Source organism: Geotrypetes seraphini, chromosome 1 (assembly GCF_902459505.1).
Source record: "Geotrypetes seraphini chromosome 1, aGeoSer1.1, whole genome shotgun sequence".
Lineage (NCBI taxonomy): Eukaryota > Metazoa > Chordata > Amphibia > Gymnophiona > Dermophiidae > Geotrypetes > Geotrypetes seraphini.
Window position 1 is genome coordinate 81,978,537 of NC_047084.1, and position 13,085 is coordinate 81,991,621.

Below are 13,085 nucleotides of genomic sequence, written 5' to 3' on the forward strand. Positions count from 1 at the left end.
TTATAGTTATGGTTCTATATTTTCTGCTTGTGATAGTGTTTTCTTTGTCATAGTTCATGTTATTATTCTAATGTATTACACTATTGTATTTTATTAAAATAATAAAATTATTTTAAAAAAAAACCCCACAAAAAACTCTGTATTTACACTTCTCTGTCTTCTATACCTAGAATTTTTAAGACGAGAATATGGTGTGATGGTTTTTTAAAAAAAAATTTCTCTCCTGCCCTTATCCAGGGCGAGTTACATAAGAACATACCAAATAAAACATTAACATTCATCGTACAAATCAATACAATACAAAAACACACTGTACCAATGACATACTTACATATAAAATCAAATTGCATATGACATACACGTCGCATCAACGACGAATATCATTTTAAGACAAAAACTGGTGAAACCCTAACATACATCAAGATATCAAATTACATAAGGCATACAAGATCCTCGATGGAAGACATCATTATGCCAGATAAAACAAACCAGACCAGTGAACACTTCCTTGACCAGCATTCAACAGTCATCACGCCTTTAATTTGTTGTTTTGTTTTTGTACTATTATGTATGTCATGTTTTGTTTTTGAGCATTATATATCCCATGATGTAAGCCGCCTAGTTTTTAGACGGTATATACATTTTAAGATAAACAGTACGTAAAATTGCCAAAGAGGTCTTCTAAAATGACTTCCTTAGAATCACAGGCTGGTGGTCAGTATGACTGCTTGGGCACATTCTGCTGTAGCGACGTCTTGTGGAACATTGGTCATTTGCCTATAAATCTAGTAGTCACTTCTACATGAGCGCATGCTGTGAATATTTTATTCATTTATCCAAGGGAGCTCAGAACGGTTTACATGAATTTATTCGGGTACTCAAGCATTTTTCCCTGTCTGTCCTGGCGGGCTCATAATCTATCTAATATACCTGGGGCAATGGGGGGATTAAGTGACTTGCCCGGGGTCACAAGGAGCAGAATGGGTTTTGAACCCACAATCTCAGGGTGCCGAGGCTGTAGCTTTAACCATTGAGCCACACCCTCCCTAACTTTACCTAGAGAAGCCAATCAAACAAAAACAAAAAAAAACATGTCAGCTGAGGGGGATGAGGAGGGAATTTTAAAAAGCAAATATTTGTCTTGGTCACGTCCAAAATAATCAATACTTGTTTTTAAAAAAATCAGGTTTAAAGTCAAAATTGTGTTCAGACTTATAAGATTTCAGTCGGCACAAGATTTGCCGCTATTTAAACAAAGTTTTACTAACCCAGCGAGCCCATGGTTTTAACCCGCTTTAAACCTGCGGGTTAAAACCACGGGCTCGCAGTGCGGGGAAGGGCAGGAGAGTCGGGGTGCAGGAGAGATTCGGGGCGGCAGGCAGGAGAGATTCAGGGCAGAGCAGGGCAGCAGACAGGTGAGATTTGGGGCAGAGCAGGGTGGCGAAAGCTAAAAAAGCAAATAGAATGCTAAGTATAATCAAGACGGGTGGCGACTCAGGGCAGCAGGCAGGAGAGATTTGGGGCAAAGAGATAAATATTTGGGGCAGCAGAGAGTAGGGCAGCAATGGAGCTGGAGAGTCAGAAAGGACGTTTGTGACTGGTTCAAAGCAGTCGCTTCTTGTGTTGATCAACCAGCCCAGTCGATTTGCTAGGTTTCTTTAGTGAATTGGGTCCCTGCCTACTTTGCATGCCGTTCCCCTCATTTGCATGCGCGAATCGGAATCGGATCGGCAGAGAGAATCAGGCCGGAGTAAAATTGGGTCACAAAGGGTTTCGCAAATCAATTGGTACATGATCGGTTTGCTTAGTGAATCTAGCCCTTAATTCCTTATTATTCATGGGAGACTGGTAGAGTGAAAAAAGGGTTGATAGTATTACAGATAACGCTAAAGAGAAGAATCCATCGGTGAGCGCTAAAGCGAGCGCTAACTGTGTTACATTACATTTATATAAGCATCTTATCATTTTGCACATGCTAATCATTAGCACATACTAATGCAGTTATTGAATGCTATATCACTTAGCACCTGTTGATGAATTCTCCCCCTAAATCCATGCATTATATATTGTTTGAAATTTTTACAAAAACACCAGGGCAAGAATATTCTCGCTAAAATGCCGCATGCGCCAGCCGCTACCACTTGTGACCCCGGGCAAGTCACCTCCTCTTGAGATTATGACATCATCAATTCAAATTTCAAATTTTCAAATTTCAAATTAATTCATTATTAAACATACGTAGTTGGTACATCTTCCAGTTAAATTGCAATTGCTTCATTAAGATCCAGTGATAAACTGCATACTCCAGCAATGTTTCTATTGGTTAGTTTCAAGTCACATGGTTTCTGGTTAAACATACTTTATTAGTACTTTTTCCCTAGCAACAATAATGACTTAAATATCACATGCTATTGAATCACAAACATCCCTGAAGTACCAGAGGCAAATACTAGGGATATCAAGGTAAACAGCTAAGTTTTGCTTCCTAACCATTTCCAAGGGAACAGTGAAAAATATGTCACGTGCGCCCCTTGCCTTTCCCTGTACCTTATTAACTTCTCCGGTGTAAGCAGCATGCCGGTGTCAGCTTACCCTTTGACATTACTACCTAGGTGCGGGTTCCAAAAGTGACATCGGAGAGAGCGCTGATGCCGACACGGACAGCATCCTCGTACTGGGGAAGTGAAAAAGGTTGGGGGAAGGCAAGGGGCATGTGGGTGCAGCAAGGAAAGGAGCAGGGGGTGGAGAGGAGGAGGGGTGCCGTGCCCTCAGCAAAATGGCACCTGGGGTGGACTGACACCCCACCTTACTATGCCACCAAATGTACCTGGGACAATGGAGGCTTAAGTAACTTGCCCAGGATCACAAGGAGCAGCACAGGGTTTGAACCCACGACCTCCAGGTACTGAAGCTAAAGCTCTACACCACACTCGCCTCATTAGTAGGGCACAACGTACGAGTTGTTGATGTTGATGTCATTGTTGCAATCATTTTTTTAATACTTTCCGAATTAAATGTTTCATCGGCACAGACTTTGGGATGTCCTTAGCAAAAAAAAAAAATATATATAGGAAGAATCCCTAGCCTGGTATTATTGTTTGATATATTTCTCAGAACCCATTGTCAAAAGATTGGTGTTGATAGATTCAGTTAAAATAAATTAGCTTTAAATAGTCATTGTGGTTGTGCCAGTATTGTTTAGCAGTGAGTTAAATGATTGACAGATACTTGGATATTGTTTAATAGCATTATGCAACAACAAAGCAATTGTGTCCTGGGCTTATAGTACTTTATATAATCACTTCTTATCCTGTCTGTCCTAGATTAATGATCACTGAGCCTAAGGGGAGAGTGTGGTGCCATCTTTCTGTGCAAGGAGACACGGGTTGGTGTGTCCCGCTTTGAAAGCTCACAATCGGAGGTTACACCCTGAGGCAGCATTATGTGAGATGCTGGCCAACGTTGGTGTTCCGACCGAGCTTTACAAATTAAAACATTGAAAAAGATAAGTCGGAGTCACTTTAGTACCCTATTTTTGACCACTTGTTATTTATTTGCATTGTACAGCACAGAGCCCTACGAGGCCCCACGGGAGGTTTGGGGTTTTTTTTTGCCAATGAGGTTCTCCGCCTGAACACCTTACGCCACTGTTGTGGTGGTGGCAGGGCTTCATCTGAGGCTTTTTCCTCCTAGTGGTGGCACATCTGGCTTTTTGCTGTAGCTATATTACTCTTGCACGATCCATGTGAATGTGTTTTTGTATATTGCAGTGGTTAAAGCTACAGCCTCAGCACCCTGAGGTTGTGGGTTCAAATCCACGCTGCTCCTTGTGACCCTGGGCAAGTCACTTAATCCCCCCATTGCCCCAGGTACATTTGCTAGATTGTGAGCCTGCTGGGACAGACAGGGAAAAGTGCTTGAGTACCTGAATAAATTCATGTGAACCTTTCTGAGCTCTCCTGGGAGAATGGTATAGAAAATTGAATAAATAAATAAGGGATTAGTAGAGCTGCAATGCTGTTTTATGCTCTTCTTTTTTTTCTTAAAAAGATACAAAAACAAATACAGGGTTCTTACCACATGTAAGTTAACAAGAATTGCCTAAACCCCAAAAAATTCATTTATATGTCTCCCTGAGTGTGGTGCGAATAATGTAATTGTTTTTGGTAGTTTTTTTCACATTTCTTTTGGTTGTCTTTTTTTCTTTTTAATTCTTTATTATAATTTTACCTTTTCAATTTAAAAAAAATTATTTTTTATGTTTTATTACAGAGAATTTCAGGAGAGGGAACTGACCGGAGGTGGAGTCCACTGCTACATCACTTTTTCTCTGTTTTTGAGTAAAAATATAAATGTTTATGTTATCTTGTTATCTCTCGCATCGAACCAGGGAGACTATTTTTGCTGAGCAGTCAGCAAAGCCAAAAATCAGATGCATTTCTAAAACTGTTCAACCATTGCCTAAATCAATCAAAAGTATACATTAAAAAGAGCAAAGACACTTTGGGCCTGTTTTACAAAGCCACGGTGACGGCCCCAAAGCCCATAGAGATTTAAAGGCCTTTGGGGCTGTTGCTGCACGGCTTTGTAAAACAGGCCCTTAGCTTTATCCGATGTGGTCCCGATTCTACCCGACAGAGTGCTCTGTTTCATCTCTTCGTCAGGGGTAGGTACTGATTCCACTGGCAAGAATAAGAATTATTTTTCAATTCAGCCGTGTGCTCCGCTGTTGCATTGAACTCGCAGCAAAAAATGTAATTGCTTCCTTGACCATCCTGCTTTTAAGGAAGTCCGTGGCAGCATACTAAAGCTGAGGCCCTGTTTTACTAAGGTGTGCTAACCGATTTAGCGCGTGCTAAACGCTAACACGTGCAGGTTAGTCTATGGACGCATTAACGTTTAGTGCGCGCTAATTGGTTAGCGCACCTTAGTAAAACAGGGGGTTAGTCTCTTGCTGGCATAGGAAGAGCAAGCTGGAATCAGTACTTACCCCAGACAAAGAGATGAAACAGATATAAAATGTGTCAATGCTTGAAAATGATGTTACGAGTTTGTCTGGAATGATGTGAGAACTGTGTGGTACAAAATCTGGAGGTTTCCTTATTTTGTTCCCAGTGTCCAATAAGTCTTCATGATGAGATAATTTGGATCTCTGGTATCCATGACTGATTGCCATGTAGTGTCTGGTTGACTATAAACTTGGATTTATATTTTTATTTAGAAATTTTTACTGTGAAAAGTGACTAATAAATCATCTTTCAGAATATTTATCCACAGTTGTTGGTTTTTGTTGTTTTTTTTTTGTTCTCATCGCTTGGATTGCTTTCACTGTGGAATATTGGATCTGCTTTCTGCTTTTGGTTAAGTCACTTAGCCCCCTCCATTGCTCCAGGTCTAAAATAAGTAACTGTGTATAATAAATGGTGTGACAAGACCTAAAGTGGACTGTTTATACAAGGAGGCCTTAAATTTCACTGAAACAGTTCTGGATGGAAGAATAGGACAAAATTCCTCAAGAGTTAACAGTGTTACAAATAGTTACAGGAAACCAGTAGTTAAAGTTCACTGCTCACGGTGATTCCATCTGTTCTGTACTGAATCCTTTTTTGGAATGCATGATCATAATACAGTATATATATATATTTTTTGTCTGACTTTATTTATTCAGTGAGTAAGGAAAGGGGATGGGATTTGAAACACCTGCCTGGTAATAGGGTTTAGATTTGGATTTGGATTTGGCAATCCAAAACATAAACCCTGGATTCTATATATGGCACTCTAATTTTCATGCCTAAATTTGGGCCTGTGTCTAAGATGCACATTAGAGAATGACACGGTGACAAAATTCATCACCGTTCCCGTGGGAAATAATCCCATGTCATTTTCTAGCGTCTATTCCAACCTCAATCCTTCTACACCAGCATTCTTCAAAGCAAAGCTTGCGGGTCAGTTGTTGTGGCCATTCATACTCTGATTCTTCCCTCTCTCCTTAAAGAATGACGTGAAGATGGTTTCCCCCGGTTATCCGCGGGGACGGGAACGTTGATGAATTTTGTCACCGTGTCATTCTCTAATGCACATGCAAGTGAATTGACTAAAGATCTCTTAACTAGCAATAATTGGGTGCTAACAACCAATTTATTGCAGTCAAATGACATCAATAAGGATTTCCCATGTGTTGGATGGACCGTTCAGGGTTTTACCTGCTGTCATGTACTATGCTATGTTACTATGTATCTGGCTGCACAGTATTCTATAAGGCACAGTGCCCATATCTCATGTCATGGGTCTGAAAGGGGATGTGGCCTGGGCATTTCAAAAAGAATTCTTCCTGAGCACACTAAACCTATGTGACAGCATTTGCACCTGGTGACAGCAGACATAAGTCCGATGCCCAAAATCAGGCACAAGATCAGCGTTTAAGCACGGTTCTATAAAGGACACCCTTTATAGAACCATGCTTAGCACTGATCTTTTCCTGCACTCATTTTTGAGCCTCATTTAATGAATCCGGCACAAAGGCCCTGATTCTATAAATGACACTTTAGTTAGGTGCAGAATTATGTGCAGCGTCTAGGCATGCCTACGTTATGGCGCCTTCCCATGCTTACCTGAAAAGTAGGCTTAGATTTGTGGCTAGGCGGGCTATAAATACTTTTAAATTAAAAAAAAAAAAAAAAAATAGGTATGGTTAGGGGCAGAGAATAGATGTGGTCAACTTAGATTTCCCTAGGCATCCGAGTTAGGAACCAGTAAATTAGGCCCAGTAAAACGGCCTAGCGTGCCACTGCCTAACTTAATGGTACCCAGCGCGCTCTACCCGAGTCCACTTAGGCATCACTAGACGTGATTCTATGAGCGGCAACGTAGGTGCACTTAGGAGCTGTTTCTAGAATGCTTTTTCTTCAACCATTTTGTATTACATAGACCTGAAAGATTAGGATCATTGCTTTGCTGTTTGACACACTCAGATCTCCGTCAGCTCCCAGATGGCTGGTCTGACATTGCCTTTTAGAATTTTCAGAGCCAGGTTCTGATGCAGCAAAGCAACCCCACACCATAGAAACATGACGGCAGATAAAGGCCAAATGGCCCATCTAGTCTGCCCATCCGCACTAACCATATAGATGTGATATCTTTACCCCATGAGAATGCTCACAGTTTTGACCGTGAGCACGTAACACTGGCTGAGCCAGTTGGTTAAAGAAGGGGTAGTTTAAGGGTTAAAGTTTTTAGCGGGCTGTGGGAGGCGGGAGGGGGTGAATAGGGAGATAGTGGGATAGGTATCCACCGTAGAGGATTAGCGGGATTGGTGGGGTGGAGAGAAGTGGGAGGGAATTGTTGTGGACAGGTGAGGTGCGATTGGTGGGAGGTTTTGTGAGGAGTGGGGATTTAGAAGGAAAGTTTAAGCAGGTTCGCGGTATTTTTGGATGGGAGGTCAGTCGGTAGGGTGAGGATTTTTGTAGGGGAAATGTTTCCCGCCCATTCCACCCCCCCCCCCTCTTTTTGTTATCATAAGGGGTTTAGGCTGGGTGTTGTGGATTCATAGCGGGGTGGGTGGTGTCGCACTGCCGGTACCGGGTGTTAGACTGGCTACCGGGCAGTGCGCAAAAATACAATCTATGGTGTGCCTTCACAGGTTGAAAGCCCTGCTAGTAGTGATAATATGAGGTGCACAATAAAAAGTCAGAATAGCAAGGTGCTCCTCAAAACAAAAAGGCTTTAATTCACAACAAAGCTTCATTCAGCAATGCTGCCACAGTTCAAAAGTTTCAAACAAAATTAATGCAAACAGGAAATTTGTCTTGCACTAGACTGAACAACCCTTTCCTCAAGGTAGGTGCAAACAGTCCTTAATCAGCTTTCCCACAAAGAAAAGAATTACAGAGAAACAATAGTGAAAAATTTGCACAGTCCTTAACTCAGTCATTCATCAGTCCTAACCAAGCACACTGGGTTTGCCTGGCTTCAATCAGGCTTCCCCTACCAACTCTAGTAAGCTGGCGGGGGAGGGGAGTTGCTGAATCCACAATCAAAATTTGCCAAACTGGCCCCACGATCCCAACCACAAAAGATCTTCTGTGGATTCACCCCACAACCCCTCTATCACCCTCAGTGGCAGAGTTTCTCACAAACAGGGAAAAAGAACAAATATCAAATCCCAATCCAAAGTACATAGAACAGGACGCCTTTTCCCAACAGTGAGTCTTGCAGTGCTCACCCGGCCAGCACAAGTCCCTTCATTCAAAACATCAAACAATTCAAAAAGGCAAAACTTAGCTTTCCTCCATGAACACCTCTTCAGGTTCCAGGGAAGTGTCCATAACCTCCACTGCTTGTGGACAGACTGGCTGGTTCACTCCAGGAAAAACTTCTAAATCTTCCATTTCGATTTCATTTTCCTGCTTGAGTTCAGGAGCACCGGTCCATATTTCTCCTTGCTCTCCTGGCTCAGGACTAACTGTCCTAGAATTACTCTGGCTCTATTTGCCTTGCTCTGAGCAAGCCATGCCCTAACCTGTGTGGGGGAAGGGCAAACTGTTGCTTCTGCTGAGCTTTTTCTTGTTCTCTAATTAGCCTCAGCAGGTGGGTACTCAAAGGACTAGGAGCCTGTCTTCTGGGCTGTGTCTTACTGGGAGTTACTTTAGGTTCACTAGAGCTGTTCTCAAAGTGTTCACCCTCCTCCCAGAGTTCCTGTTCTTGGGCACCCATTCTAGAACCAGAGCCAGACTGCATGCTTGTTGCAGAGCTACTGCATTGGTCAGCTCTCCTCAGCTTTAAAGTTGAGTTCCTTAGTCTCCTATCTGGAACAAGCCTAGCTCCAGGGCTAGGATTGTGACAGTGGTTAGGCTGGTTGCAGTTTTATTGTGGAAAAATTGATGTTTGGGGGGCCTAAATAGGTACATCTTAAAGATATAATGCACTGGCACTTAATTTGATTCTATAAAAGGTACACATAACTTGTAGAATGGCACTAAGCGCCATGCTTGTTAGTGCCAGCATTTTAGGTGCCACGTGTAGAATCAGGCCCTTAACTTACAGAGTAGTATAAGCTGCATTTGCAAACTGTCATGTTAAGGTCTGCGTATTTATGCCTTCTATTGACATGGTGTAAGAGGAGCCCGTTCCGGACATAGAAAATAGTTCAATGCCTATACAGTGGTTCCTGGGAATCTGAACTTAATCCGTTCCAGAATTCCGTTTGAGTTCCAAAATGTTCGAGTTCCAAGACAATTTTTCCCATCGAAAAGAATAGAAACTGGATTAATCCGTTCCTTGGACTCACAAACTCAGTAAGATCAGGCCCACCTGGCAGAAACAGCAAGATCAGGTCCCCCACGGGCATAGGCAGCAAGATCGGCAACGGGAACTGCAAGTGGTGCTCAGCCCAAAGCTTCCCTCCCAGGCGGAAACAGGAAGCTGCGTCAGAGGGGAAGCTTTGGGCTAAGTAACGCTTGCAGTTTGTTCGGATTCCAAAGCAGCGTTTGGATTCCGGGGCAAAATTTAAGAATAAAAAAAGTTTGGATTCCAAATTGTTCGAGTTCTGGGGCGTTCGGACGCTGAAGTACCATTGTAGTATATCAAATGCAATACATCCAATCTAAATTGAGGTATGTGTAATGGAGTTATAGAACAAGCTCGCAGCCCATATATAGGCAGTCCCCGGTTTAAGAACACTCAACTTACGTCAAACTCATACTTACGAACCAGAATACTGCCTCTCCCTTCCTGTCCCAACACGACTCACCTCCTCCCTTCCCTGTTCCAACGCGCCCCTCGTCATCCCCCTCTGTTCTGCGTCCCAAATTTGTGCCTCCCATGTTTACCTCTTCTTGCTGGCCCCCTCCTCCCAGCTGCACTTCTGTTGTCAAAGCCGCAAGCGGTAGCTCCAGCACGTGGTTCCCCCTGGTCTTGCAAAGCCGCGCTCGGCAGCTCATGCATGCGGCCCGCTGACCCGGAAGCCTTCCCTGCGTCGGGAAAGCTTTGGAAAATTTCCATGAGATGGTGCCACAGTCCATTAAGTCATCGACGCTGTCAATGAGTATTTTGCAGAGTCTGACAAAACCTATTTTCTGACGGAACAAAAAAACAACAACAAGTGGAAATTCGCTGGACTAAGTGTATATTCCTTGATGGAGACTACGTTGTTTTAACTTGCATTTTTTGTCGTTGTTGTTTACCAAACTTTTCAAACCACCCTTGTAATTGAGGCACCTAAGCTACAGCGCCTAGTTGCTTCCGTTTAACAAACCATCAAAGAAATAAAGAATTAAATGGGGAAAAAAATACATACATACGCTGGAATATTTAAAAACATGCATGTTTCATTTTATTTAAAAAAAAAAAAATACGAGTACAATCATGTTTTAAATACATCATAATTTTAGCACACTGGATAGCAAGCAGTCTAGTAAGATACAAAATTGTACATTGTGGTAATAATTAATAAAATAGCCATTTCGATGCCAGGAACACGATTCATGATGCTGTCTGATGCTATATGTTCTATATTGTCTGTTGCCAGAACATTATTGGGGCCAGCAGGATCCACTATTGTAACAGCATTTTGGATGACTGGCACGTTGCCAGAATGTGGTATTGCTTGGATGTAATCATCAAGAAAGAAGGTTTGCAGCTGCAACAAGACCGTTGAAAGATTATTATGAATTTCTAAGAACACTGAAGCTTACATTACCGACTGCTAACCCACATGGAAACACAACCAAAAAAGCAATACATGAGCTGTGGAACAAAGTGCAGATGTTTAGCTCCATTAGGGAAGGGCTGGTTTAAGGGCTTCTTTTACAAAGATGGACTAGTGGCTGCCGTGCGATAAACACTCCAACGTCCATTAATTCCCTGCGGATGTCAGAGCGATTACCACAACAGCAGCCGCTAGTGTGGATTTGTAAAAGGGGGGAATCTGCTACAGAAATCCATGTATGCTTTATACCAGTGGTTCCCAAACCTGTCCTGGAAGACCACCAGGCCAATCGGATTTTCAGGCTAGCCCTAACGAATATGCACGAGAGAGATTTACATATAATGGAAGTGAGAGGCATGCAAATCTGCTCCATGCATATTCATTAAGGCTATCCTGAAAACCCAATTAGCCTGGTGGTCCTCCAGGACAGGGTTGGGAACCACTGCTTTATACCATGGTGTCTGAATTGCACACAGTGGCATAGTAAGAGGGGGGGCTCCTTCCCTGCCCCCCACTGCCGCGCATGGGTGCCCAAGCTGCTGTCACGCCAATGGCGGCTCTTCCTCTGTCATCACTTCCTGGACAGTAGCTTGGTGGCTTCTGCTCGCACCAGGTATGGGGGAAGGGAAGCAGCGTGCACACGGCAAGAGGGGGCAGGGAAGGAGGGTGTGGAGGTGGGGGGCAGAGAAGAGGGAGGGGAGGGGCGCCACCTCCCCCCCTCCACGCCCCCTCTCACCCTCGCTATGCCACTGATTGCACAGTTTTCCTTAGATCTTAGGAAACAAATGGAAGTCTCCTTTTATTAAGTTGTGATAGAGCTTTTTACTGTGGGTGGCGAGGTAAATGCACCAGTGGGCATTCAGTTCCTATGAGAGTCAGAGCATTTACCTTGCCAGTCCATGGTAAAAAAAACCTTTACCACGGCTTGATAAGAGAGGGAAGAGTCAGGAATGGGGGGGAAAGAGGGGCTTGGAAAAAATGGCCATAATTCAACTCAATCTTTTGAATCCAAATCAACACTGTGGGGTTGGTCTACTTCACAAAGACGGACCTAACTACCAAAGGAATGGACCTTGGTACCACAAAAAACCAGGTAACACAGAAGAAAAGAAATGTGGAACCAGTCCCTGGACTTCAAGAGTTTAAAATCACAAAATTTATTGGTGGGTAAAACAATGAAAATCAATTACAACAATACAGAAATGGTACTGCAAGGACAATGACCAGACCCTATACGGGCCATATTTTGGCTTTACATAGCCTTCCTCAGGGGTCCTTGAAATGGAGTAGCAAAAGAATCAAATGACAGTAGATCTGTGAAATGAATGCCACGTACTATCTTGCAACTTCCATTACTGGCTGTGATTTTAAACTCTTGGAAGTCCAGGGACTGGCTCCACATTTCTTTTCTTCTGTGTTACATAGTTCAACTCAGGCATCAGCGTTACAGTGTCAGGGACAAAAAGCACAATTTTATGCATGCCAAATATTTCTGAGCATTGGACTTTGCTTTTGAGTTAATAGCATCCTTATGGCCCAGCTCAGAGACAAGCAATGCCTTGAGTGTCACGAGTAGGTCAGGTTTTCAGGATGAATATGCATGAGATATATTTGCATACACCTGAAATAGTGCAAGCAAATTTACCTCATGCATATTCACTTTGGATATCCTGAAAACCTGACCTACCTGAGGCCTGGAATTGCCTACCCCGGGCCTGGCTGATTGCTTTAAGATTAGTCATAAGATTTTCTTCAATAAACAGGAGTACAAGATTTAGCTTAAAGAGAGCATGATCTCCTGCTTCTGGTCTCTATTGTATTCTCCTCCCTGTGCTCATCCTTCCACTGCAAATCTTTGCTTTCTGGTTTCTATCACAATATGGACTTTTTCTGTTACACCATTATCATATTGCATTTTTAATAATCACAGTCAGATCCCATATCATACACATGTTACGATCCATTACTTTTAAATGGATTTCCCTCACTTTTACCCTTATCCATGTTGGCTTATATACATCATCCTTACTCTGGAAAGGGCACATATTCATAGTGCCCTCTTGTGGTCATATAAATTATTACACAGAGTTAAGATTTCAAGGGCTCCTTTTACTAATCTGCAGTATCAGCATATGTTTACTGTAGATTAAGAAGGTTTACCATGAGACTCGCAGAGACATCCAATGGTAATTTTGCAATCTGTGAGTTCAACCGTATGCAAAAAATAATTTTAATTTTTACATAGAGGGGCATGTCTGGGGTGGAGAATAGGAGTTTCTGGGCTAATCAGTGCATCTGCATTACCACAAGCTAACTGATTAGCGCAGAATTAACATGTGAGCCCCTACTAAAAAATAGGTTTTGGTAAGTGCTCACGCGC

General features: G+C 42.7%; 1 protein-coding gene across 1 annotated transcript in view; it reads right to left on the reverse strand.

Annotated features, from left to right (window-relative positions):
• Positions 1–10,366: 10,366 nt before the first annotated feature.
• LOC117355508 (oxalate decarboxylase ARB_02208-like) overlaps positions 10,367–13,085 on the reverse strand; it is a 46,206-nt gene continuing 43,487 nt past the window's right edge. The window contains exon 8 of the mRNA XM_033934186.1: positions 10,367–10,636. Within this exon, the coding sequence (XP_033790077.1) occupies positions 10,409–10,636 (228 nt within the window). The 3' untranslated portion in view covers positions 10,367–10,408. The remainder of the gene's footprint in view (positions 10,637–13,085) is intronic.